This window comes from Volvox carteri (genome assembly GCF_000143455.1).
Source record: "Volvox carteri f. nagariensis unplaced genomic scaffold VOLCAscaffold_23, whole genome shotgun sequence".
Classification (NCBI taxonomy): domain Eukaryota; kingdom Viridiplantae; phylum Chlorophyta; class Chlorophyceae; order Chlamydomonadales; family Volvocaceae; genus Volvox; species Volvox carteri.
In genome coordinates, this window is record NW_003307566.1 from 133,856 (window position 1) to 161,354 (window position 27,499).

The 27,499-nt window shown below is 56.1% G+C and overlaps 2 protein-coding genes across 2 annotated transcripts; one reads left to right on the top strand and one right to left on the bottom strand.

The window, feature by feature from the left end:
• Window positions 1-6,927: 6,927 nt before the first annotated feature.
• Window positions 6,928-10,406, top strand: VOLCADRAFT_61265 (uncharacterized protein; the record flags this gene model as incomplete). Its single annotated transcript, XM_002951250.1, has 5 exons — window positions 6,928-7,158; window positions 7,747-8,026; window positions 8,479-8,699; window positions 9,418-9,558; window positions 10,203-10,406. 5 exons carry the CDS (start codon window positions 6,928-6,930, stop codon window positions 10,404-10,406), a joined length of 1,077 nt encoding a protein of 358 aa, XP_002951296.1.
• Window positions 10,407-13,946: 3,540 nt separating this feature from the next.
• VOLCADRAFT_81425 (uncharacterized protein) lies at window positions 13,947-20,589 on the bottom strand. Its single transcript, XM_002951344.1, has 13 exons — window positions 20,467-20,589; window positions 20,322-20,395; window positions 20,072-20,247; window positions 19,432-19,533; window positions 18,629-18,763; window positions 18,026-18,306; window positions 17,531-17,633; window positions 16,952-17,179; window positions 16,523-16,576; window positions 16,017-16,196; window positions 15,669-15,782; window positions 15,363-15,494; window positions 13,947-14,799 (listed from the first exon to the last, which is right to left on the bottom strand). Exons 1-13 carry the CDS (start codon window positions 20,493-20,495, stop codon window positions 14,404-14,406), a joined length of 2,004 nt encoding a protein of 667 aa, XP_002951390.1. The 5' UTR covers window positions 20,496-20,589; the 3' UTR covers window positions 13,947-14,403.
• Between the last annotated feature and the right edge of the window lie 6,910 nt (window positions 20,590-27,499).

A 27,499-nucleotide genomic window follows, 5' to 3' on the forward strand; every position in this document is an offset into this window, starting at 1 on the left:
GCCCTGCCCTCGGCACCCGCCGCCAGGATGTAGCTGCGGGATAGCGGGGGCCACGACCCGCTACTGCTACTGCCGCTGCCTGCGGTCCCTGAGGCGGCGGCGGCTGCTGCTACTGCCGCTTCCATTTGCGTTCTTCCCTGCTCCAGCAGCATGCGGCGGTAGTCGGCTGAGGAGGAGAGCTCGTGCACCGCGCAGCGCTGTAGCAGCCTGTTGGGACGCCGGTGGGAGCGTGGGGTAGATGGGAGGGTGGGGGAGTTATATATGTGTGGTGGTAATACCACTGGTGGCAAACAACCACTGCCGGTTGACGCAAGGAGTCGGGCGGGTGGTGAGTTGCAGGTTGGGATCGGGGCGGGGTGAGAATTCTGGGTTTGTCCGTGTGGTACTGTTCTTCTTGTGCCCCTTGTCTATATCCCTCCTCCCCTCTCTCCTCTCGTTTCTTCTCCCCTCCCTCCGTGCCTCCCTCCTTGCCACTCTCTTCCCCTCTCTCCAGCCTTCTCTCCTCCCCTCTCTCCTCCGGCCCTCTTCCCCACCAAATTCCCCTCCCCACCAAGCCCACCCCCCAAGCTGTTCTCACGTCTCCACAAAGTGCGCCCACATGTCCTCGTGAAGCCCGTGTCGGGGCAGCTCCCCGGGGGAGCGGTTGGAGGTGCACACCAATACACAGCCCGTGGAGGTAAGAGCCTCCACAAGCCCCTGGGAGGGGTAAGGGGGGAGGGGAAGGGGGAAGGGGGGGAAGGGGAAGGGGGAAGGGGGGGAAGGGGAAGGGGGAAGGGAAGGGGGGAGAGGAAAGGGGGGAGGGGAAAGGGGGGAGGGGAAAGGGGGGAGAGGAAAGGGGGGAGGGGAAAGGGGGGAGGGGAAAGGGGGGAGAGGAAAGGGGGGAGGGGAAAGGGGGAAGGGGAGGACGAGGGATAAGGGGTAAGAAGACGAACCACAGACGAGTGATGTTGATACCAGGGAGGGATAGACGGACGGATACTCCGCAGTATTAATAGACGGATAAGGGGGGAGACGGAGGGGGAAGTGTATGTATATATGTATGTGTGGGGGTGGGGGTGTAAAGGAGACGAGAGGGGAGGGGACGAGGGGGGAAGAGTATGAGTATGCAGAAGTGCAAAAGATACTAAATGTCGGTGGCCAAACTAAGAAACCAAGCGACTGCCGCCCAAATAGCCATAGCCATAGCGCTTAGGCATGGCTTACACATACAGAGATACATGCAGACATACATACATTCGCGCATACACACGCAAAGATAGTTGCTCTGGTGCCATCCACAGCACTTCATCCTCACGGCTGAGTTCATGAACACACACACACACACACACACACACACACTCTCACAACTAGCACAAAAAAAGAAACAAAACGATTTCTCTTTCAAACAAATACAATACACGTCGATGTCGTACACACCTTGAGTGCAACGGCGCTGAACACGTCGGTGACCTGCACGGGGACCAAAAAAACACCAAAAAAGGAGTTTCGGAGCGCGGACACGTGCGTGCGTGTACCTCCACGCGCCCCTCCTCTCATGCGAAGATGTGTGGGAAGAAGTGCGCCCGAGGGGCACAAGTACCTAGGCAGACCTTCCGTACAAAATCCTCACCTAGCCCTCTGCCGTACTCCACGAAACCCCAACTTTCCCCACCATCCCGCCCCTAGCCCCCACCCACCTGCACTTCATCGAAGTACAGCAGCGAGGCCAAGGGCCCCCTCCCTGCGCCCCAGCCACTCCCCGGCTCCCCAGCCCGGCCCCGAATAAAACTGGCAGCCACGCGCATAAGGCCCTGAAATGATTGGATTGGATAAGAACAAGGTGGATCGGGGCAAATGGGAGGGCATATGTATTACTTTTATTGGAGCGGTTTAGGACTTGAATGCGTTGTTGATCCATCCACGTTTCAAAGGGGGCAGGTGCACGTGGCGTCAAAGCGAGGGAAGTTCGGGGTGGAGAGCGTGTGTGTAAGGGTGTGTGTATGGCGGGTGCTTGTGTGTGTATATGTGTGTGTATGTGTGTGTATGGTGAGTGCTTGTGTGTATATGTGTGTGTATGTGTGTGTATGTATATGTATGTGTGTGTATGTGTGTGTATGGTGTGTGCTTGTGTGTATATGTGTGTGTATGTGTGTATGTGTATGTATGTGTGTGTATGTGTGTGTATGTGTGTGTATGGTGTGTGCTTGTGTGTATATGTGTGTGTATGTGTATTTAGGGAGAGGGGTCACATCCTTGGGGAGTGTTCACCATGCAAAGTAGTCACCATACCCCCACTCCTCCCAACTCGCCTACCTGGGCGTTAGCCGCTGCCAGCGTCCGGGGGTCATTTCGCCCCAGTCTAGCCAGCCTGCACTCCAGGGCAGAATGTCGTACAGCGTCAGCACATGCCGTACAGCCTCTTAAAACCCCCATTCTTCCCGTGTACGCGTATATGTGCGGGCGTTGGCACCACACTCACATCAATAACATACATACATACACACATACACAGCATTTCCAAACATACTCTGCCGTACATACCTCATGTGCCGCCGTACCGCCAGCATGGCCGCCTTGGCCTCCTTCTGACGCCGTACTTCGGGGTCCTGGCGGGGGTCCCAATGTCGAAACACACCTTGCAGATGCTCCGGAACCGGTAGATCGTCCACCTCCTCCGCTGCCGCTGATGCTGCTGCCGCGGGTGCTGCAGCCCCCACCAGCACCCGATCACCACCTCCAGGCCCCCTGCCGCTACAGCCCCCCCCCCCTGCTGCAGTTACCACAGTCGCCTCGGGGTCGTCCTCATCTTCCACTCCTTCCTCCAACTCATCGCTAACAGCCCCGTCAACCGCCTCCGCGGCAGCAGCAGCAGTGGAGGCGTCATTTTGGTGCCGCTGTTGTTGTACGTGTTGTTGTTCACGGTGGTGGTGGTGCTGGTGGTGTAGGCGCTCCCGGTCCTCCCTCAGCCTCCAGCGCTCCCGGTCCAGGTGGTGCAGCCGACTGTGGATCTGGTAGAGAGGGGAAGGGGGAAAGACGAACCACACGCGATTGAAGCTGCTGCCAGGGCAAGATAGTAGCAACCGAAAGAACCGAAAGAGGGGAAGGGGGGAGGTAAGGGGGAGGTAAGGGGGAGGTAAGGGGGAGGTAGGGGGGAGGTAGGGGGGGGTAAGGGGGAAGGGGGAGAGGGGGAGAGGGGGAGAGGGAGAAGAGCGGGAGGGCGCAGTTTGGAAAACAGGCAGGTGGCTGGCAGAAGTTAAGGCCTGACTTCTGCTCCCGGAGGTTCCGGGTTCAAATCCGCCTGCCGATCCCTCGGTGTGTGAGGGGTGTTGAGTTGGGAGGTGGGCCCCCATCTTGTGGACGGTGTAGGACGTGATTATGTCAATTTGCGAGCTGACCAGGAACTAAGTTGTGGCGCCGTTGATCCGCTAGATTTGGTTGGATGCTGGTGGTGAGTTGCTGAACCCAACGAATACATTCTGAAGTTGGATGGGGTGAATGGATTAGGGTGCCCCTCTCGCAGGGGAGAGCAGGGAACTGCCTCGGGAAAGGGGGCTGCTGGTGAAGCTATACCACCCTGTAACAACATAATATCAACATCATGCGAGACGATGGGTTATAGCAGATAGTTATTACAGGTTTATTTCGCAACAACCCTTTTTTCACTTGATTGCAGTTTGTTGGCCTACGAGGATTGCGGGGGCCATGCAAGAATCCTGGCATAGCCATTCGGTACGGCCAAGGTACGGTGGCCGTGCAGTTCGTACACCGTACCTCCAGCATGGCCGCGTTGAAATGCATCCACCGAGTGGCGGGCAGCTGCGCGTTCTCCACAAGGGCCTGGTCGTTGGAATGCGGTTGGAGTGCGGTTGGGGTCGTTGAGATGTGTAAACGTGTGTGCGTTTAAACAGGCCCCAACGTAAGGAAAAGCATCAAATCGTCAAGCGAATAGACCGACATACATACACACATTACATACATACATACATACATACATACATACATACATACATACATACATACATACATACATACGGTCACATGTCCCGGCCCCTGCTTACTTGGTAGAACATGGCCACCAACATGGACTTGCCGCTACCCACACTGCCCCAGACGTACATACCTACAGAGCGACACAGGACAGAGGGGCAATGTGGCGCCGTGTCGACATCGCCATCAGGAATCAGTTGATGTGTTTTCCGTGTTGGGTATTCAGTTGCGCTGTGCGCTGTCCCTTGACGGACGAACTTACCCGTTGTGTGTGAGGAGATGATGACATTTACCGGGTGGTAACGCCACAAAGAGGGAACATGTACTGCCTAACGACTGATTCGGTTGGGGTGGTGGAGTCCTTAAAAACATGGATACAGTTGGCCCCAACGGTCGGGTGTGAGGGATTGTGAAGCTGCGGGTCGGCGGAAGGCGGGTATAGCTATACTGATGGCGATGGGAGAGTAGGTAATGAGGGATCGATCACGTCGTACCGTACCGTACACTGCCGTACTTACCCTTGGGTGGTTCTGGAGCCTCAGGCGGTGGTCCGACCTCCCGCTGCAGCACCTCCTCCCGCCGTACTGCCGCCTGACGGGCGCGAGCCAACGGACTGTCAGCAGTGTCACCGCCGCCGCCAGCGGCGCCGCCGTCGGCAGGTCCTGCCGTACTGCCGCCCATCAGAGGCGCCACCTTCAAGACGGAGCTGACCATCTTTGAGACCAAACCTGGGAAACACACAGGAATAAACGCGACCCACATGACCCCCCCCAATAACAACGCGTCTTCAGTAACAGCAAACGGGGCCGAAAAGCGGTAAAAAAACTCCAACCGTGTGAAGCTATACAACAATCCTTTTGAAAAGCGGGAAGCTTTCATACAATGAGAGGTCGTTAAAAAAATTCGTTAATCGTTGGTGCCGGTTGTGCAGTGCAATGAAGAGTCCAATTTCCATGCTGGTGTGCCCCCCTCCCCCTCCCTCTCCCCCTCCCCCCCAAGACACACCACCCAGTTCCATCCGAGCCATCACCCACCATACAGCGAGGAGGGGGAGGAGGAGGAGGAGGAGGAGGGGAGTACTGCCGCCAAAGCCGCGTCGCCGTGCCGCCCCTGACGCCGCCGCACCTCCTCCTGCTCCACCCGCCGTTGCCGCTCCTGCTCTTCCTCGCGGAGCAGCTCCTGAAGCCGCTTCAGTCTTCGAGCCTTCCAGACGACATTTATTTCCGTTTTTTGAGGGAAGCGAGGGGCGGGACGTAGTGTGGATGAATTGCATCACCATCCGTGCGGCAAAAACACCCTACGTTGCAAATACCCGCTAGGGCATCCGATGGGCACCTACCTCCGGGCCCTTCCCCACCGCCTCCGATTTTTGCCCTCTGTATATCGGCCGGTGGAGGCCGTTACTTCACCAGCTCCGTGGCTTGCGGTTGTAACCCCCATGGACACCCCGCCCGATCTACCCCTCCGGCCCCGGACTCTGCGTGTCCAATGTGACTAGAACCACATAGCCGCCATCAAGGGGGGCCCCATACACACACACACGCACACACACGCACACGTCTTTCCCACATGTATATGAGCATAGTCGTTAAAGGGCCTCATTACCTGGAGGGCCCTTTGGAGGGTAACGCAACTACCGATGCTGGGCAACGCCGACACACGTACCGGTACATACATACATACACGCGAAAGAAACCCACTTGGTGCTCTGCTGTGGCCTGATGGTACGAGTCCATCTGTGCCTTGTAAGCACAGATCTCGTCGTACAGCCGTGCGAGCTCCCGGACCAGCGCGAGCTGCATGCGGATCCGGAAGGGCCGCATGGGGGGGCCTTGTGGGTTTGGAACTTAGGGGAACTTCATAATCTGGAAACTTCTCACGAGACTTGGGCCTCACGATGCACCCAACCCGCAGCTGCCCCTTTCCCCCCAAGCCGGGGTCCCAGGCCACCCGCCGCTTGGTCCTAAGCTGCAGCAATGGCTTCAGTTTGGGGGTACCCCCCCGAACACTCTCTTGCCCTGGCAGCAGCTTCAATCGTGTGTGGTTCGTCTTTCCCCCCGAACACCTCCTCCCGTCCTTAGGAGCGGTTCTGTCGGCCCGCGGTTGGCTCACTTGCTGGTCATCGCGTTTTAGACTGCCAGCCTCCACCAGCTCCGAGTAACGATGCAATACGGGATTGGGAATGCGATTGCTACTGTCGCGGCTACTGCTGCTGTTGTTGTTATTGTCGCTTCTGCTGCTGGTGATGGCACTGTGTGGTGTCGTGCTATCTGCCTGTGCGGAGCAGGTGGTTGAGAAGGTTGCGCGCGAGCTGGGGACCGATGTCGTGAGGTTATCGTTGGCAGCTGAGGATAGGCTGGCTGCGCACGGGATGGGCGTGTCGGTGGGGTACGTGGCTGTGACAGCGCACGCAGGTCCTGCCAAGTCCAGCGGGGGGTGGACACGCAGACCCGTGACGCGAAATGCAAGGCGCCGCGCGTTTTGCATGATTGCATACGTTTTTTTTGATAAGATTGAGGTGGGTTAAAGTTTCGGCTCAGGTGTAAGCATCCTTTTCCATGGGCCTGTACTACTGGTATTCAACACTTGACACTCATTTTCACCAAACTTGTTGGGGGCAAACAGGACAAAATGATAACGAGGTAATATACAGAATATCTGCAAAGCTGTTCATGCTTGCTTGGAGCGTTTGACTTACACAAGATTTTTGCCGGTCCTGGCTGTGCCGTACTCGTCCGCGCTGGCGTTGCGAAACACCACCCGGTGTAAGCTCGGCTTCTCCCATCGTGAAAGCTCTAACTTAGCTTACTTGTCGCAAAGGTTTTCATATCTATCTGCGTTGTTAACTGTGGCTGATACTGCGAACTAGGGCTGCACTTGCACAGTAATTTTGTTTGCAAAACAACGCAGCAGGAGCCCGCCTGTGTTAGAAAGTAACGAATCATTTGAGGAAGCTCGAAGATGCAGCAACAGCTATCCTATTCATGCGGATCGCGCGGCGTAGGTTTGAGCGGTTCTCGTCGGTTCGGTCGTAGAGTAGCGCCGCGGCTGGTTGTACGCGCTCACGGGCACGCAAGCTTTCCAGAGGAGCAGGAAGCTGAGGAGCAGCCCTCAACATCATATTCGCCAGCGGCACGGCGGGCTTACGCGCACATCGTGGCTCCGCAGCGCATTGGCGCGGAGTACGGCGAGGTGCGCTTGACGCAGGCCTCTGTCTTCAATACCCAGTATTCCTTGCTTGCTCCCCTCACGCTATCTTGGCCGGTTTGGCATTGGTTGCGTTGGCGACCTTGTCCATGGCCTGCGCGCTTCGCAAGTCGCACTTTGCTGCATGTCCCTCCAAACGCCGGATCTACAGCACCAGCACCAGCATTACTATCCGTCCAACTGCGCGACATGCTATGTCCCAAGGTGCAGGACGAGTAGCGGACTTTCTGTCGGGGTATACCCATCCGCACGTGACATCCATGCCTGCAATTGATTTTCTTTAGTTGCATCGCAACCCCGAACCCGACCCAGTTCACCTACCCAACATATGCTTTTGTTGTCACGAGTACCACCGCCTGCCATTACCTCAACCTCCAAACGCGTGCTTCTAATAGCAGCGCACGCTTCACCGCGCTAAGTCTCCCACGTCGGTTCTTCCGTCCTCACGGCTTGCACACCTTCCGGCCCCTCTCGCCACGGCGTCTTGCTCCAAAACATCCGTACATCTACCTTCCCATCCACTATCCATATAAACTGCCAACTGTCTAACCGCCTAACTACCAACCATCGCAGGGTTTCCTACAGTTTCGGCACGGAGGCGAGCCCAGGCGCCTTGATGTGGCCGCTCTCAACGAACAGCTGAAGGCGGGGGGCGCCCTCCGGATGCGGTTTCAGTTGCGACCTGACGAAGCATACGGCACGGTGTTTGACTTTGACACGGTTATTGCGGACACGGCGGGAGCATATCGCCGTGCGTGGCGTCGGGTGGCGGCTGAGCGCGGCTTGCCGCTGCACCCTCTAGCTCGACTGAGCATGCACAACACAGCACCAGAGAGAATCATTATGGACGTGAGTGGGGCCCTGTAAGAAGCCTACAGAAAATACTATTATATTTGGGTGGGGCGTACGGTGTCGTACGGCGTCCATATAGGTAGGTAATTGAATAGACAGACACCGGGATAGCAAAAATTTAAACCCTTTTCGATATTTCATTTATTTCCACATTCACGGTCCTAATGTCCATCCATACCACTGCCGCTACGTTCATCATGGGAGTTTCAAATTTCGCCAACAGCCGCCTTCAAATCCCCACACTTTGGCCGATAAACCTCCTGTCCTCCCTGCCGTATTGTTTTGCTTGGATTCCATTTTTTTATTCAACATCACTTCAGGTCCTAGGTTGGACGAGCAGCATGCGCGAGGCCCGGGCACTGGCGTACCAGTTGGCTGAGACGTACGCGGCGGAGCTACAAGGGCTTGGTAGCGGCGGTGGCGGCGGCGGTGGCGGCAGCGGAGAACGAGGAGACGGGTTGGAGGCGGGTCAGCAGCGGCAGCAGCAGCCCTCCCAATCCCAGCAGCCGCAGCTGCAGCCGCACCAGGCCGGGGAGCCGCAGCCAGGCGTACGGGACTGGCTTAATGCACTCACCAGCTTTAATGTGCCTGTAGCGCTGGTTTCGGTGCTGGACAAGGCGACTGTACGACGAGCTTTGGAACGAATGCACTTACACGATCATTTCCAGGTGCTGGTGAGTATAACTGGGGTTTGAGATTTGAATTCTGGCAGGGGCATTCTGGCAGTGGCATTCTGGCAGGGGCATTCTGGCAGTGGCATTCTGGCAGGGGCAAAGGGGAGACGAGGAATATAATCTGAACGAGATTGCAAAAGTCGAGGGGGTCATTCGGTGACGGTTACGGAAGGCAGGGAGAAGGGTGAAAAGGCGAAAATGCAGCTTAAATGTGCCTGCCTCGGGAATTGTTTTGGCTTCAGAACCGTATTGCGTAAGGTAAGAGAATGGCGGCACGGTGTCGGGCGGCTGCGTATGGGGAGAGGTCGGAGTGTGTGAGGAGGGCCGATACCCGACGCCACTGCGGGAAGGGGTCGGTATCAGCCCCTACGGCCGTGTATACTCTCACCGAATCACGTGCTCTGGGTATAGAGTATATGTAATGTATAGTGTATAATATTATAAATGACATTGTTGTTATCATTCTGTTATTTTCTGTTCGTATTCAGTACACTTTTGCTGAGTAGTAACTGTATGTCAGATTCAGCTCAGGGTCTACATGTCTACAAATCGTTTCCGCATTCCCCGGCGCCCCTCTACCCCGGGCCTGCACCCCACCTGCGGCATGATTCCGCGACTCATTTGGGGCTTATGCTGCAGCAGTTTATCTTATTCCTTCCCTTACACCGCTGTTTCCTTCCCTCTCTTTTGCGTTTTTGTGGTGTGGCTGTCCCCCCAGGTGACAGCGGAGGACGAGTTGGAGTCCACTGCTCAGCGGTACCTGTCAGCCGCTCTGCAGATGCAGCGACCTCCCAACATGTGCGCGGTGTTTGGCGCCACTCCAGAGGCAGTGACGGCGGCACACAACTGCACCATGAAGGTGAGGACACTGGGGGGTACCGAGTACTGGGTACTGGGGGTTTACTGGGGGGTACTGGGGTTTGGGTGAAATGGGGGGGGAAGGGGAAAGGGGGGATCATATGGGAGGAAGCGAGAGAAGTGAACTGCTGTCCGTGTGTCGAAAAAGTTCGAAACTGCCCCCAGCAAGTCCTTAGCGGTGTGATGTCATCGACCCGTGCTTCCGGAAGTGAAGGGGGAGGGAGGGAGGGAGGGAGGGGAGGTGCGGAGTGAAGGGAGAGGGGAAGGGGAGGTGCGGAGTGAAGGGGGAGGGAGGGAGGGAGGGGAGGGGAGGTGCAGGGTGAGGAAGAGGAGGGGTGGGAGAGAGAATGGTGAGGATATAATGGGCAGGGGGCAGGGGGGGTTAGGAAGTACACACGTTGCGCTTCCAAAACCCCGCGGTCCGGGAAGATAGCCTGAGGTGTTGCGCCCTTGCGCCCTAGCCAGCCGATTGGTACCGCATGCTCATTGTTTCCGTCTCTCTTCCCCCCTCGCCTCACATAATGCAGAAAATGGCATCGTGGCTTTAGACCCTGGCAGTTGACGTTTTGGGCGTCAGTAGCTGTTCCTCTTGTTGATGTTTGTGTCTTGCGATCTCCCACCTTCCCAACCCCTGTTGCTCCGCAGGCCGTGGCTGTGGCAATATCCCCCGATTACCCCGCGTACAAGCTCCGCACCGCCGACGTGACGGTGGCCTCCCTGGACCAGCTCACCGTCTACAACCTGAGAAGACTGTTTGCCAATGCGGGAGATGAGTTCATGGACCTCAGGAAGCAACGCAGCGACGATCAGCCCCGGAACAAGCGCAGGACAGCAAACGCCATGTTGTAATATTTCTGTATGAACCAGGGAGGCTCTTTGAACTTCGTACGCGACACGTCGAGCAAGCAAGCGAGCGAGAGAGGAAGGGAGGGCGTGTAGAGATGGGAAATAGTGTGGGTTGGAGAAGGGCTAGGGACGGCAGGCTATCGGGTATGCGATCATTGTCTGTGTGGTGTGTAAAGCTGCGGAACACTCGCCGGTGGGTCTTAGAAGGGTGAGACGCCGCGAGGCGTGGTGGGTGCATGCATGCATGCATGGAAATAGTCAGTGGTGGTGGTCCTGAGTTTTGAAGTGGCGCATGTGTGTTGTTGACCTTGGGCGCGACTGAGCTAATCGACCGGAGACCCTGCACAGCTGCACAGGACTTCCGTACGACAGTCGCCTGGCCTTGCGTTCGATTCAAGGCTTCGAGGTCGTCGACTGTGAAGTCAAGGTCATGCATGTCGTGACGTGCATTCAGGAAAGCTTGTAGACTGCTTGCGGTCCGTTTTTTGATTTGACAGGATAACACAAAGGATACAAGAGGCCAAGGCCAACGCGGCTGGGGGTTAGCTGTCTCCACCATAGCCAAGGGACACAAAATTGCTGCTGCTACTGCTGCTGCTGCTGCTTTGGCGGACGACAACGACAACGAGCAGCCTCCTAAGCAGCTTTGTCAGCATCGTTGTCGCCAAACTGTTTTGCAGCCCATGTTGAGAAGCTGCCTAGACTCCAGTCTTCCTTGCTGATTTGGAAGTCCGCACTGGCAGCCCCTCGGTTTCGTTCCATTTACAGACGGTACGGCACAGTTGCGCTGGCAACACCCATACGTTGATGTGTGGCCCAGCAGCTCTAAGATGTCATTCGTAAATATGGGAGACAGGAATATCAAAACATCGTAATGGACTCAATGGCTGTCTAGAGATTACGTATCTTGGTGACACGCAAGGTGTGGGTATATATATGTATGTATGCGAGTTTGTATGTATGTAAGAATGTATGTGCGTTAGCTTGTATGTATGTATGTACGTTTGTGTTTGGAGACGCTTTTGTGGCGACTGTGGGGGGTGAAAAGCCACTGCGGCATGTGGGGATGGAGAGTCGTTTTTTACGAGGTGAGCTGAGCTGAGGTCAGGTATGATGGGTTTTTGTATACTACGCCGTGAAGAGGCCATGTGCTGGTGGGGTGCGCACAGGTGCTTTCATGTCTTAAGGCCTCTCGAAGAGGTGTGGCGAGTGGCGTGCACACATGGTACAGGGCTCAGTGGGGAAATGGCGCTAATGGCAGGAAGTTGCAGGTGGCGGTGCAGCTGCCCAAAACCTATCAACAGGCCGTGTTCTTCACACGCCAGTATGTTGTGTCTGGTCGGTCAAGGGAGCAGGTCGTGATAAGGGAGCAGGATGTGGTGTGAACTGCAAAGGAGCCATGCGGCCGTATGTGTGTCTCTGTGTTTTGTGTATATATGGTTGGCAATGTGCCGATGTGCCAATCGATACAGCCACTTCAAGGGCCTCCTAATATGCGTCTATGGATTTTGAAACGTATGTATCTGTGAGTGAGTGAGGTGTCGAAATATACAGTAGATATGTATGTATGCATGTGTGAGGTGAATGATTGAGGGATAAGGTTTAAGGTTGGCTTTTTAGGATAATTTGAAGGAGGCGTAGAGAAGACGGCTGATTGAAACGCAGCCAGGGTAAGAGTGGCCTTGCAATTGGGAGTGAGGACAGAACGGCGCGGTGTGGCGAAGATATGCTATGGAGACTGAACGCACGTCGAGATGCGTGAGGTGAAAAGTGGTAACATGTAACTCCGCAGTCGCCTCCATGGTAACGAGGTTCGTTGCTACAAAGTGAATGTGCATCGGATACACTCGGAAACTAGTGGCCCCTTGGTGCAAGGGCGGGAAGGGGGAAGGCCCCTTGGTGCGAGTGAAGGGGGGGTGAAGGGAAAGCAATTTGAACGGGGCGTGAAGGGGAAGCCCTTAGCGCGGAAAGCCCTTGGTGCGGGGTGTGAAGGGAAAGCCCAGAATGCAGGCCCGTGACTCGTGAGCAGGGAGCTCTTGATGTTCGATGCGGTGGGTAAAGCCGTGATGCAGTGCATTGTTACTGTGTTCATTCGTTCGTTGCTCTGAGAGAAAACCGCAGGAAAAATACAGCACGTAGATGAAGCGCAAGTAAGTCAATCTGTCAACCAAACGAAACAGGTTAGGCACCGCAGAGCTGGCGTACGGCATATTGGTGACATTTATTTTGGCGATGGGCAAACAAATCTGCCATTAGAGCTTTTTCCTCTGACACGCATTTGGTGACGCCATACCAATTGCGTGTCACCAAAATATCGTGGCAGTACGGTATGTTTGGCAAGGGTTCGGCGATTCTAAGGTACATCAGGGTCCGAGGCGTCCGTCTGCAGCTGTTTTAAGAGTCGACATTTCAGCTGTTATAGTTCCCACGCCCCTGGGGCATCAGCTATGCTCGAACGGCAAATCCTAGCGTTAAGCCTTTGCCTATTTCGCGGCTCGGTTCCAGTCTGTGTCTCTCTCACAGGCGCGCATTCAGCTTGCTAACCACCGTCGGGACGCGGTACCGCATTACGACAGCTTAACAATAGACACTAGTGAAGCGAGCTGCACCCACGACAAGTGAGTGTGTTATAAGGCACAAGCCCGAAGGGGCCGGATGGGGGACACTACTCCTCCGTTTTCTATGTTTTTTGGGGCACGACGTATGGAAAGAGGCCCCGCAAGGGCTACACGAGGTAGACGAACGAGTGGAGTGGCTGATGGACAGCCCAATGCCAGAAGGTGTGGTTTTGGAGTCCAAGGACCGATTAGTGAGTGGTTGGAAGAATACGCGTTTAGATGTCCAGCCTGACGTGTACCCGTCAGACGGCAAGCAACCGGGAATCCACATGGCGAAGTTTAAGCATTGGATGGGTCTGGCGGCCGAGCAAGCGGGCAGGAAGGAGGTGCTCCCGCATATCACAATGTTTATCCCGCGTTCAGCGAACCGCAAGCTTATGCAGTTTAGGCTTTGCTGTTGGGCATTGGCGGCTAACAGAGCGCGTAAGGGACGGCGTTATATACCTAGGGAGGAGCGAGTATGCCCTTGCCGCGGCACTGATAGCCATATCGAGGATGAGAAGCACATTTTGCTGGACTGTCCGGTGTACGACAAAATCAGATCTGATATGGGTTTCCCACGCTTCGAGCATATGAAGGACGCTATGAAGTGGGAACCTGAACGCCTGGCAAGGATGCTGGAACGCATATGGTCCCACCGCAACACCGCAAATCGTTCCCTTTGGTCGTTGGTATCCTTCACCACTTGTTTCGTTGGAAGTGCGAGCTAGGATGGTGCTTATAGGCGATCTGGCAGCCCTTGAGCCCTCGGCTCGTATTAGGGTGGTTTGCAGGTACGGGGAACGCACCCACGACCATGTAACAACAACAACATAAGGCACAAGCCAACATAATTCGTGACCCACATATACATATATCACGCCACAGGCACGACTGCCTTTTTCCACATGCACATGCAATCGCGCGCCAGGTATTGAGTTCCGTTAAAGTTCCGTTGACGTTTCGGAAGGAAAGGGGAGGATGGGTTGGCCCACATGCAGCCATACAGCGCACAACCGAACGGGGACGTGTGCCCGCTCGCCTCCCCTCAAATACATACGCAGCGTCCGGATCACACCTCCTTTTTCACACCCTTGCACTCCTGGCCCCTTACTCGGACTTCACCCCACTCCTTTACGCACGTCCCCTTCCTCCTTTCCCTCGCCCAAATCGCCGCAACCACTTAGCCGCTAGTCCCCACCAACCGCCCAATGAGTCCCTTGAGGCAGAGCGGGAAACCAGGATCGGCACCCACGAGCTCGGCTTCTTCGGTGCCATCGTCCGCTCGATCTTTCTCCCTCATCCCCTCTCCACGCCAGCCAGCCTAACACCTGCCGCTGCCTATCACTGCGCCCAGTCCCATCCTCCGCAGCCTTTTGCGCAATCCTCTTCCCCTCTTCCTCTTAGATGACCTGGGTAGGTGGAATCTGCAGCTCCTCATTGATACGCGAGGACAAGTACTGGTTCAGCAGCGCCCGTAGCTCGTTGTTCTGGTGCTGCAGGCTCTCAACCTCGCGCAGGCTGGCGGACCGCTCCTGCAGCAGCGCCAAGTACTTTTCCAGCTGCTTCTCCAACGCACGCCACACACGCACGCCCTTGTCGCTGATGACGTGCGTCATGCGCGCCCAAAACTCCTGCTCGCGTTCCGCGGCGCGACGCAGCAGGCCCTGCACGCGCAGCGGGCCGCTGATGGCGCCGCCGCCGGCGCGGCTGGGCCCTGTGCCGTACACCTCCACAAAGGCCTTGAGCCGCCGTACGGCGTCATCGGGATGGACAAGGACAGCAGGTCCGCGCTCACCCTTCTCATCTGCGCATGTGCACGTAGGTGATGTTGGGCGAATTCAGTTCACATATGGAAGGGGTGTAGCTTGGGATGTGACCGCTGTCCAGAGTTGCTTTAGTTGTTAAGACACAGCTTTTAAAGGGAAAACTCATCATATACTCCCTCGAGATGTGCTGGCCGCATTACAGTATCGCGACACAGTTGCAAAAGGCGAAGCAGCCAACCAAGGATATGCCAAAGCCCGTGTAGTAGCTGGTACACAGTACGGCTCTACAAATACGCGCGTAGCGCGACCACCAGCATCTCGAGAGGCCTTTTCAGCGGCCAGCTACTACAGCCCGATCCTACCTAACCGCTAACAACGAATCGCAAAGTCACCCCCTATCCATCAAAGCATGGCACGCGCCGAGATCCATCGCTTCAGACCCAGACGCGCCATCGCTTCAGTCAGCCAGCCAACCCCCCTCGTCTCGCCCCACGCCGCCCTGCTTCTCCAGCACCAGGACCAGCACCAGCACCAGCACCCCCCTGAGTCTCCCGGCCCCCTAGCCACTCACCAGCGATGCGGGCCGCCGGCACGCCCATCCCCTTGGCCCTCATCTCCACTGTGGAGTCCGCAGACAGGGCGTCCATGAGCTGATCAAAGGAAGAGCCGTCTGCGATGCCCAGCGCGCGAAGGATAGCCTCCGCCTTCACAAGACCCTGCTCGTCCTGTTGTGTACATACGTACAGCGACATAAGGACACAGGCATGAGATGACGCGACTTGGCGCTATCAAACGGTGCGCCAGGAACGCACCCTGGTTACCGGGTACTTGTCAACTCCAGCCACAGGTCCCTTTGGAAAGGGATGGCCCCCAACACACAGGTCCGTCTTTCTACCTACCTTTGGCAGCCGCTCAATCATGTGTCGCGCCTTGGCGTCCAGCAGGAAGCCCGCCTCGTCACACAGCAGACCTAGAGCACCCCAGTTGCGTGGTTCACGCAGCCGCTCAGCCACCTACAGGTAAACAGACGGGTAGACAGTCAAGTGAACGGTGCGTGCGCGCGTGTGTGTGTGTGTGTGTGTGTGTGTACATGGGCGGATGGGTACGTAGGTACGTAGGTAACTTGGCGCATGTCAACTGCCAAGGCAGGGCATTTTGCGTTATGTAGTGTAGTGTAGTGTTGCGCCCAGTGTGAAGTCCCGAGTGCCATCACCTCGGCCTGGCAGGGCCCACCCCCGCGCACTCACTTCCTGCTCCCGTGCCCTTGCCGCCGCGTCCTCGTCCTGCTCCTCTTCACCGCCGTCCCCTCCCGCTCCCCCGCTTCCCGTGCCTCCCCCCGGTCCGGAGGAGTGCACCGGCGTGAACACCTCGTCATCCGGGGGCCGCCACTCCCAGCCCAGCTGCTGCTCGTGAAGGACCTTGTCCGCCTGGAAGAGGGAATGGGGGTGTGGGTACGTGGGAGAAGAGGCAGGAGGGTGGGAAAGCTGAAGGATACCCTGAAATTAACAAGGTTGGCAGGCAAAGGCCTATCCTTTCGTCCTTTCGGCCAAGCGCAACATTGTGGTCTGCCTCACAATTCGGGGAAAAATCAACTCGCAGTGCAACAACAGCTAAATGAGCAGGAGCAGGAGCACGCGCAGCAGCAGGAGCAGCAGCAAAGCTCCAACTAAACACCAGCAGACGGACGCCGGTGGTTGCTGTTCGGATTGGCGGGGGTTCAGGAGAGGTGCAGGAGGGGGAAGGGGTCGCGCACCTGCAGCAGCTGCCGTACCAACGCCGCCACCTCGCTCTCTTTCATGCCCCAGACCTGCGAAGGTTGGAGGCCGCGAAAGGTGACCGTTCCGGGGAGGTCGTCCGGGAGTCGCAAAACCCAACGCTAAAGGATATCACACGAGCAATTATGCACACACACACACACCATATAAATATGTATAGCTGTGCACAGCCAGCTGCTGGCTATGCATTGCAAGTACGTAAGCAGATCAGACAGACAGACAGGAAAACAAGCAGGAAGGCAGACAGGCAGGCATCATCCACTAGCTCCGTACCTGAACGCCCACCTTCACAAACCCTCCACCACCACCACCACCACACCTTCCCTCCACTACACCTATCATTCCAAGCCGTCCTTTCCATGATTTCGCCTTTTGCCTTACCACTCCCCCCCTCCCACATCCCTCACCTCCTTGTACTTCTTAGTGTCCACCAGCTCAAAGTGCCTGAACTTGCTCTGCAGGTCCTTGAACTGCTCCGTGATGCGCTTGTATTCGTCCGTCAGCCGCATGTTCTCGTCGCGGTACCGCCGGTCCGTCTCCGCGTAACGCTGCTTGAGGGAGGACAGGATGTCCCGCTGCCTGGAGAGCTTCTTCTTCTGGCTCTCAATGGTGGTGCTGTTCTCCTTCTCGCGCTCCTGTGCACGCGCGCACACATACGTGACGAAGAAATGGAGGGTGACGAGTGACGATCGGCGAGTCGGTGGTTATCAGCGGGGTTAGGTGTCGACTTTTGGGACTTTGGGTGCAACCTAGAGGACGGAAGGCGGACAGGCAGGTAGGCCGTGGTGGCTCCGGGATACCCTGTTTTGCCCGCGTGGGAGTTAAGGGGCACAGGGGGTAAGGCGAACCGCTGGCGAATGAAGCAGATAGCAGGCACAGGGGGCAAAGGTCCGACCAACGCAGCGGAGTGTGTGTAGCCTGTCGGGTGGCCCTGCGGGTGGGGGGAACCTGTGTGGTGCTGCACGTGACCCCCATTCTCAACGCACCTTGAGCACTCTGTAGTTGTATTCTAGCTTCTCAGTGTTCAGTTGGTAGGTAGCTCTCATGGCCTCCAGGTGCTGCTCAAGGTTCTGGATGTCCGTCTCCAACCTGGTGGGAGGGATTGCACAGGAGGGGAGGGTGTGAAAGACGAACCACGAGCGAGTGAAGCTGAAGGGAGGGGAGGGTGGGTTTGGTAAAGTGGAGGAGGAGCGGATTGAGGTTAGGGGAATCCAAGTGGTTTACAAGGGACAGAAGGATCCAGAACGGGACCTTCACACACCTAATAGGATGCTACGTGTAATATATACCTTCTTAACTCTTATTTCTCCGCATCCCTTCACAGGTTCCTTTCACAGCTCCCATCCTCTTCCTCCTCCTCTTCCCCCCCTCTTCCTCCTCCTCCTCCTCCTCCTCCGCTTCCTCCTCCTTTTCCTCCCCCTCTTCCTCCTCCTCTTCCTCCTCCTCTTCCTCCTCCTCTTCTTCCTCCTCACGCTTCTCACTTTATTTTGAGTATGTGGTACTCCTCCGCGTCCATCTGCCGGTGGCCCTCCAGCTGCTGCTGGTAGTTCTCCACAGCGGCCAGGTAGCGGTCCATGAAGTCCTGCTCCAGGCGGGAGCGGCGGTCAAACAGCTCCTGCATCTCACGACGGTTGGACTCCAACAAGTCGGAGCGCTCCTGCAGAAAGGCGTTTTCGATTTCGTCCAGCTCCTCCTTGAATGCGTTCTGCATCTCCACAAACTGGCGACTCATGTACTGCAGCAACGTGTCGATGTCTTCCGCCTGAAAATGCCAACCGACAAAACAAGGAGGATGCGAAGGGGAGGAGGATGTTACGGAAAGGAAACCGACCCTTAGAACTCTGGGCTAAATCGCGGGTAGCCCGGCAGGGTTGGTGGAGGAGGGTGAGAGTGGAGGGGGAGGGAAAATAGGACAGCGGGGTAAAAAGGAGGTAAATGGATAGGAGCAGGGTAAAGCCATAATTGGTCGTCATCAATGACAAGGCGATGCTAACTTCACACTTCCCAATCTCAAATCCCGAGACTCCAAATATGTTCAAACCACGACGCTTGTGCTTGGGTGACACCTCCTAAAAAGTCCCCACCTGGCGCTTGAGCGTCTTCACGAACTCGTCATCCTTCTTCTTCAGCTCTGTCCGCACCTCCCCGATAAGCGTGTCCTTGGATGCGATGATGCGCTCACATGCCTGCCGCTGCGCCTCAATTTCCCCATACAAGTCCTGAACGGAAAAAAAAGAAGACATACGAGGCCGGGTCGAGGAAGGTCAGTGTCAGGTGCTCATCCCGGTACCATCTCTTTTCCCCTCGGCCGACATTTGCCACGAACAGCCACGCCACACCCCAACACGAGGAACCTGGATGCGTGTCCCATTTCCTGCCGCCCCATCAGCAACGCAGGCGTGGAATGGAGTGTAGTGGACCTGCTGTAAAGTGCGCTGGCGGTCCGCATCTCCGGTCCGCTTACGACCCATCACCTTCTGCCTCAACCATCCTTCTGCTGAAATCAAACCCGCCTAGAAAGACCCTTCCGAATCCAGAGGCCTTTCGTAAAGCCGCTCCACTGAGGATAGTCACCGTATTGCAGTCTACTACAGGGTTAATTGGTGGGCGGGCGGACCAGAGCTTCTATTATCTTTCCTCTTAACTTGCTGGGACATAGGCGATGACGCAGGACTGCCGTAGCCGCCCCAAGCCCTTCTTGCAACAGGCCGCATGACCACTCAACCCCCGCGCTACCACGCCCTTGTCTTGGCGCGGGCTTCCACCCATTTTCCCTGCTGAAGTTTGCGGCTTCCCACGTCAGCAGTTTAACTCTTTGTTTCTTACACAATCAAAAGGCAGAATCCTACCATTTCCCACCCTCTGCCACGTCCCGTTGGTTCCGCACCTGCGGCACCTCAATGGAGAACAGGTCCGCCCAGCGCATGGCCACCGCCGCATTCTGCCGGGCGCTCATCTCCGCCTCAGCGAGCAGCTTGGCGCGAAGCTCCTGCGAGGGGTAACGAGCAAAGGAGTCCTGCTAGATACGAGGTCGAGCTACTACCGATAGCCAAAGCTCCCTTGCTACAGTGAGGCTGTGGAGGAGATAAGGAACCGGGTAACCGGCCCGTCGTTTTTCAAGACGTCCTCGTGGGCGAGGTACAGGGAAAAGGGAGGGCAGGAAGATGGGCCCGCGGGTGTTACCCCGATTGAAGCACCGAGGAGCCGAGTTTACAGCCCCGGCCGGACAGGACATGAAGGCGTGTAGTTAGCGCATACACCTTTGCAGGCAGGATGGACGCTTCTGAGGAGCTGGTGTGGGAGCTAAGCCAGCGGGCTACGCTATAAGGCGTGTGTACAAGTGGGTGCAGGCGTGGGGAGCGTCCTAGCCGAATATCGCTGTGGGTGACTGCACGCTGGCTAGCATAAGCCGTCCCCTGCCAGTTCCGTGTTGCGAAAACGCACTGTCCCCGGGCATTCCCCTGGTATTCGCAACACGGGTTTGATTGTAGAGACGCGTTCATGAAAGTCTAAGGAATCCCCTGCACCTGGCGAGTCTGCTCCTCCTGGATGCGGTGCTGGTTCTCGCGGTCGTCGCCAGCCACCCGGACCGACGTGACATCTTGGTCCGTGCGGTACTTGACGCGCATTAACCGGCGCTTGCTCTCGATGATCTGCTGCTTGCCCTTTCCGATCTCCTCCTTCTTCTCGCCCTCCTTGCCGCCTGCAAGCCCGGATGGTTCGGAGACCCAGTTGGGGCATCGCTCGTCCGTGGACCCGTGGGGACTGCCGTCTTACCTCCATGATCTCCCTCCCGAAGTGCTGCCAAGCGCTCCTGTATGCGCTTCCGACGGGCGAGGATGCGCGCCTCCCTACGAGCATCGGTAGAGTATAAGTCGAGGCCGCTACCACTGCGGGGACTATGTGCAAGTAATGAAATTACCTTTCCGACTGGGACTGTAATTCGTCCATGTTTTGATTGTCTGTGACAAGCTAGGTTGTGGAACTGGTCATTCCTTTCCAGTGCGACGACTGTAAGATTAATGTGCCAAGATGTCCACCTTCTTCATATACGTAATGGGTCGTAATCTGTAAAAGATACAAGGTTCCACTATGGGTTACGCGCCCTGCCGCTGGAACTTAGTCTACAGCAATAACGAGCATCAACTGCCGAGAACCCAAGAAACCTTCATGTCACATAACATTTTAATGAAAAACATCTACTCTTAATTCCTTCTGTGGCATTTAACCTAACAGGAAATGCGTGTCCTTGTAAATTGCCCATCCGGGGAGAGCCGCCTCTTCCAGATTGACGCCCAGGCGACAGTGCTAGAACTTAAGCAAGCACTTCAAGAAGCTGAGGGTATGAGGATAGGCGCGGCGGCCTTGGTGGGACGAGCGCATCCTTGACGCTGCTTACCGACGTCTCGCAGGTATACCTGTCAAGCAGCAGGTGCTATGTTTTGCGGGTAATAACCTTAAAGATCACTTGAGCTTAGCAGACCACAACCTCGAAGCATACACGCTCTCCGACGAGGTGCGCGGGGCGGGAGCAGAGGAGGGCAGGGAGCAATCTGCGCCCGGTTGGCCAGGATAACTGCACCCAGCCAACCCTGATGGCTTGGCCTACCAAAACCCTGTGGAAGGTTTAAGGAGGATCTCCTGGTGCTCAACTAAGCCAGCATGGATTGCCCATACACGTCTCCCTTGTCCATGCGAGTATCCGCGTCCATCGCAGCTTACTGAACCAGTCTTAGTTGGTGTGCTCCCAGGCCACCGGCATAATCACAAGTGGCTACGAGGCCCACCTATACCCGGACCCCAGATATACAGTTCATCACCGGCAGAAAGCCACCCCAGCCCGCTTCACCCGGCCGTTCACATCTGGGCCTCGTCCGAGCCCACGGCGCTGTTCACGTCTCATTCCGACCTCCCGCCTCCAACCTCCCGCCTCCAAGGCCCCAACCCACCCGCCTCTGCCCCTTCTCATCCCCCAGGTCGTCCTTTACCTTTCCAAGCGCCTCGCCCAGCCCAAGCGCGTCTACCTGACCGCCCGAAACAAGCTCTCCCAGCAAGCCGCGGAACTGGTGGAAGCTGACACGCCAGTGGGCAGTCTGATGGGGCTGCTGGAGTCACGTGGTTTCGCAACTCCCTTTGCGCCGGGCGCCTCCATCGTTGTGAAGCGGCAGGACGGCTCCACGGTGCCCATCACGGTGGATGCGACGGAGGAGCTGCAGGCCATGGAGGACAGAGTAGCAGCACAGGAGGTGCGGGGCTGAAGACCTTGGGGAAGGTAGAGGGAGCATGAAGGGGTTTGTTTTATGGGAGCCAAGCGAACCAGGCAGTGTGGGACCAGGCAGTGTGGGGACTCAGGGTGGACTTAGCCTGATTTGTATGCTTAATGCGTGGCGGCCCTGCGGTGTCCTGATAAGGGCTCCGGGCTCAAGGTTTGCCCGTTGCGAAGTAGACCCTTTCCCCTTCTTTAGCTGCATCTTTAGACCGTGCGCATGGCAAGCCCAGCATCCTAAAGTGGTCACCCACCGTCTGGCGCCTTGGCTGCCCGGCTGATGGGATCATTTGTATACTTTTTGTAAATCGCTCTTCTACATGCCGGCTTTGCAGGGTGTGGCCCCTACTTGCTGCACCTTCCTTCAGGCGCAGGACGGCAACATGCACGTACAAGTGAGTGAATGGCAGTGGAGGGAAAATGCCAACTATAGCGGTAGGCTTGGGAAAAAACAATTTCGATGGTTTGTTTCATGCGTCTCATATTCGAGATGCCCATGGGTGCATGGCCAAAGGGCTTTCGGGCACATGTGTCTCGACGGAGTCTGCCTAGCGCTAAGGCCTTACCCTGCTCTCGAAGTCCTTGGCGCAAGAAAACAAGCTAATCCACTCCACCATTTGGTTTTCGCGGCGCCGCAGTTACACCCAAGCGCCTCAGCGTCCTCCGACACCTACCCGGTATACAAGCGAGTTGCCAACCAACCAATGATACCGGTGAGGCAATGCCGGGTCCACCTGTTTGCCCGAAAGAGTTTCGTCTCTATACACTATACACTATTCCGGCAGAGGTCGTGATTCTCCGTATTAGATCCGTAAGGAAGGGAGATCTGTGAGCCTCTTTTGGGCAAGTGATAGGAGTGGCTCAGTTGGGTGGGAATGATTGAGCTGCAGTGCAGCAATTTTTTGTGGCTTTTGCGTTTCATAACAGATGGGGTCATGACAGTAGCAAGACAGGGCATGGGAAGCATTAGGGCTATGGTACTCGCGGGTGGGGCGTTGGTGGTTGTGATGGTGGTGTGGTGGTTGCGAGGCAACAACAGGCGGACCCGGCCCAGGCTCAAACGCGAACGCGGACGGACGGGGTTGGGAAGGGTTACAGCCCCTCCTGTCTGCGAAAAAGGTGGTGAGAAGGAGCTGGGTCATGGCCCTCGGGCAGTTGGATGTGGTCGTGCTGTGTGCCGTGTGGCGTGATAGACTGCAGCGCGTCGCGTAGGCGTGGCGACTTTATGGGACTTAGGGAACATGTGTTCAGTTGTGTTGTAGTCGCTGTGTATGCACATTGCTTTTCCTATCACTGTGTAGTATGCTGGGTACGTATCCTGACTGACGTATGCGCCACCAGCTCGCGAGCCCTTTCCTCACATTCCTTTAGCCATGCCAGGTATGTCCCGCCATGCCAGGTATCCCTCACCTCCCGTTCCTCATTAACCTGGCGGCCTTCTTCCAAACCCTTCCTCCCTGGACAGAAGAAAGAGGCGAAAGAGGGCATGCAACACCTGCCGGAGCTTGTCAAGGAGCTGTGCGTACTGCCGTGATGTGTAAATATGCGTAGTGCCCACCCGGTAGACACTTTGGCCATGCAAATGAATGAATCCTGTTAGTGTGGATCCGAAACCATTCCAAGGTACCATCTGTGCATCCTTGCATTCTTCAATGCATGCGGCAGTTTTCAGGTCGAGGTGTAAGGGCGGCCCGTGGCCTTATGGGTGGTTATAGCCGGATGATTGTGGCAGGCCCGTATGTAGGGTACGCCGGTAGGTAGCTTAGGAATTCATCGGTAGAGCTGTTAGGCGCAGGATTCTGGAACAGAGCGAGTTTGGATTAACGCAGCCCCATATGGGCTCCTTTACTGGTGGATGGCTGGACTCCGGAGAGTGAAAGCCCCGGGTGTTATGGATTGCTGCTTGGCAAGGCAGATGGGTGGTCTGCAAATGGCGTCATGGTCCATCCTTAAGCAGTACTCCTGAGGGTATTACTTTGGAACTTGGCCGTTCCACGCATGATTGTGTGACCCTTTTCTGCAGACGAAGCTCTTCAGCAGGATGAACAGGTGGCGTGTGTTGTATGCGCGTGCGGGATCCATGAACGCAGAGTTTAGAGTTTCGGGTTAGGGCCCAGGCGAGGCGCGTCGCTACCAACTCGGTTAATATATTTTTGGTGGTTTGGGACTTGGACGAAACAGTCAAAAGGTGGTTGGGGGGCTAAGACGTAAGGTATAGCGAGGGAAATGCTCTCCCGCTGCACGCATCCGAATGCACTGCCGTGCTGCCTATTGTACCCATCGCGACTGTCGAAAATTGTTTTGCAGGATTTTCGGTATCGGCTTGGAACCTAGGACTGTCTGGGTCTGTGGCTATACCCGCGTTGGTGTGGTTATAAACGCGTCCGGTTGCTGCTTAACAAGGTCAAACGTGGTCAAACCTTGCCTCAAGAGCATCGACCGCGATGGGAACTCTCACCATGCTATTGCAAAGGAAAGTCAGCATATAAGAGCGAAGCATATCAGAGGCAAGGAACCAGAGTACAAGAAATAGGAGGCAACAAGGAACGCCGAATCTTAAGCGCATCAGCGGAGTTCAGGGCACTGTTGGTAGATCTTTATGTAACCCCACGAAAGTTGGTCAAACAGTTTGTCCCAGAGCCCGCAAGTCGTCGGTAAACACCAGTGAACATTTTGGCTGAGCCGACACAGTGCCTTCCGCTAATGAAATGCTAGACACGCGTCATATTGTCTTCAAGCCGCTTCAAGCTGCAGAAAAAATCCGGAAGTCATTCATCCATTGCTCAAGTGTCGGAAATTGCCGGTAACTCAGCAAAGAGAGGTCACGTGGTGTAAAGACCATGTTTTAAACTCTTTGGTGATATCTTTCTGCAAAGGTAATGAAAGCCCCCTTGCTCAACATGCACCAAACGTCGGACTCGCAACCCTAGTTCACGAAGCATCCAACGGACTCGCCATTGGGTATGCACTGTCCAGATAAGCAATTCAGCAAGAGTGATCCCCAAGAATGTAATAACATCGTATGTGAGCCGAATTGAAGCGTAACTAACGGAAAACGGGCGGACAGGAAATACGGCAATCGCTCCATGCAAAAAGTTGGCCGCCAGCAGGCTTTGTAAGGCACGTGGATCCCTTAAATGTCTGTATATTGCGCCAAGGGAATAGGTGGAAACGCATGTGTGGCATAAGAGGACCTGTTGCGGCGAGCTACGATCCGACACCAGTTGGTCGGCACGGAAGCCTGTAATCCAGCTAGCCTGCCATCACGCACGTATATTTTAAGGAGAGGCGAGGGGGCTAGCCCGAACAGGTGGGGTAAAGGACCTCACGTATCGGCAATTCAAGGCGGCTGAAGCTCCGGATGCGTTTCCTTAAAATGTGCTCTACGTGACTCTTTTTTACTTGCCGTCCCTTTGTCTCCAAGCGGGTTGAGGTTTGCTAGATTATGGGGGTACAGGCTGTTGGTGGACTTCGCCATGTCACCAATTTTGCAGAGGTCACGCTGCTGTTCAGATCAGCGTTGTATGGACAGCGGGCAAGGATGATGCGTAGAATTATGAAATTTTTATGATCTAGGGACGAATCGAGGCTATCATCACCTGTCCAGCGGTCCCCATGCCTTCGCAGGCATCGACGCCCCTCCTCGCCACACGAGCGCACTAACCAAGTGCGCCAGGACGCTGGGCTAAGATGGACAGATCTTTACTCTCAAGGACCTCTCCGCGCATGCAGCTCGGCCGTTCGCAGCAGTTGCCGCAAAGTTGCTTGCCTCCCGCGCAAGTCCGTCCCCTCCCGAGGCGTTGCGCCGGCAGCCGACCCTGCCAACCAGCGGCCGCCGTTCGGCAAGAGCGGCTTTCCAGCGGCCGCGGTGGGCTGCTCGTGGTGGGTGCCGCAATTCGACTCCACGCTTTCAACCGAAACCGCCTGCCATACCATAGTTAGGCATGGCAGCCCGTGACCTTCCCACCTCCGTTTACTACGCAACTTGAGTCGTTCTTAAGTACATGTTGGCACCGCACTTTGCCGCGTTGTCCTTTCATTATTCACCCGCTCATGCCCCTGCCAGGACTTTAGCATTAATTGCCACGGTGACCTGTACAGGCTTCGGCCGTTGACATGTCTACATCGCCCATCTCGTCCATCGATGCGGGAGAAGGCCTCGACATCCTGTTCGACAACAGCAGCGATAGCGAGTGCACGGTTGTGACGGTGGAGGGCAAGGACAAGGCCCACCTGCTGATTAGCCTGACAGGTGGCTTTTCGAGCTGCGGCTTGTCCGTCATCTCCGCTTCCATCACCAGCGACGATGGCCGCGTGCTGGACGTTTTCCGCGTGCAGACTGCAGATGGCAAGAAGGTGAGACGGAAGATGCCGTACCAGGCGGTTTGTGTTTTTACGTGGATTGCGACATAGCCACGAGCGCACGGTGTAGCCATCATGATGCTATAGCCGGTTGCGATTCGGCCATGCCGGTTGCGCTGAAGCTGCTGACTCGCCCATTCCATGTGTAGCCCCGGCTGCCCGCCAGTCTGCTGTGACATGTGCACGCGCCGCAATATACACTACATGTGCCGTCGGGCACGTGCGGGGCTACCAGTCCAGTACCAGTCTCGGCTTTCCAAGAAACATACAGTCGCCATGCTTCCATCATGCCGCGGGACCAGATCTACTTGTACCGTGATGGTTCAAGCCGAATAACAAGAACCCAAATCGAAATTGTCCTGTTCATTATGCTCACCGCACCCACAATTCATCCCACTGCGCGATGGCAGCAATTTTAGAAATGCACGTAATTCGCCGGAAAGCCGGAATCTCGGTCCAGATGAATGTCCAGTTTCCCGATCAGTGCGAAGCCAATGCATTAGCAGCCAGCTGAAGTAACCTAGGAAGTTCACCGCAGCCTAAGCCTTAAGGCTAGCAACCTGCCTACAGCCTTAGGCCAGGATTGCAGCCGCAATTGTTGTTTCATGCTTTATAGAAGTCTGTCAATGCAGGGCGGGGAAGTGAGGTGTTCAGCCAGCACGCATGGTGTTCAAAAATGGAACCGCAACCGAAGCGCCGTCTCCTCAACGTTCAGGTGCCCGAGGACCAGTTTTCCTTGGTCAAGGATCACATCTTGTCCGTCACCTCGTCGACCAGCCGGTCTTCAATGCCTGCCATTTACGGCATTGTGGCGGCGGCGGAGGTGGAGCGACTGAAGCCGCTCAAGGGGCAGGCCGCCCAGAACGAGGTCGACTCCTTGGAGTTGGCGGCTGCAGAGATGGCAGCAGCTGCGGCGGAGCTCGTGGCAACGGAGCGTGAGATTATCGAGCTCCGGTAAGTCCCCGGATTGACGGTGATTGACGGTGATTGACGGCTCCGAAAACCCAGAAGGCATGTTCTAAGGGGTATCCAGGTATCACAAATGTAAGTACGGGATGGAACACCGCCGCGACGCAGCTGACTGCTTTTTAAAAGTCGGAAGTGAGCGATTTGAAAGAGTGACGGAGTCTTCAGCAGCACGAATGGAAGCTGCTGCAGCAATTGGAGCAGCAGCAACGTTGTTGGCAGATCGTCGACAGCATAGCCTGAGAGCAGTTTCGTAGAATTACACATGAGCAGTTTGATTGTGGTTGCAGCCGCACTGTCTGTGGACGGCAAGCCCAATTCCAGCTACAGTATCATACCGCCGTCCGGGGCATGGTCACCT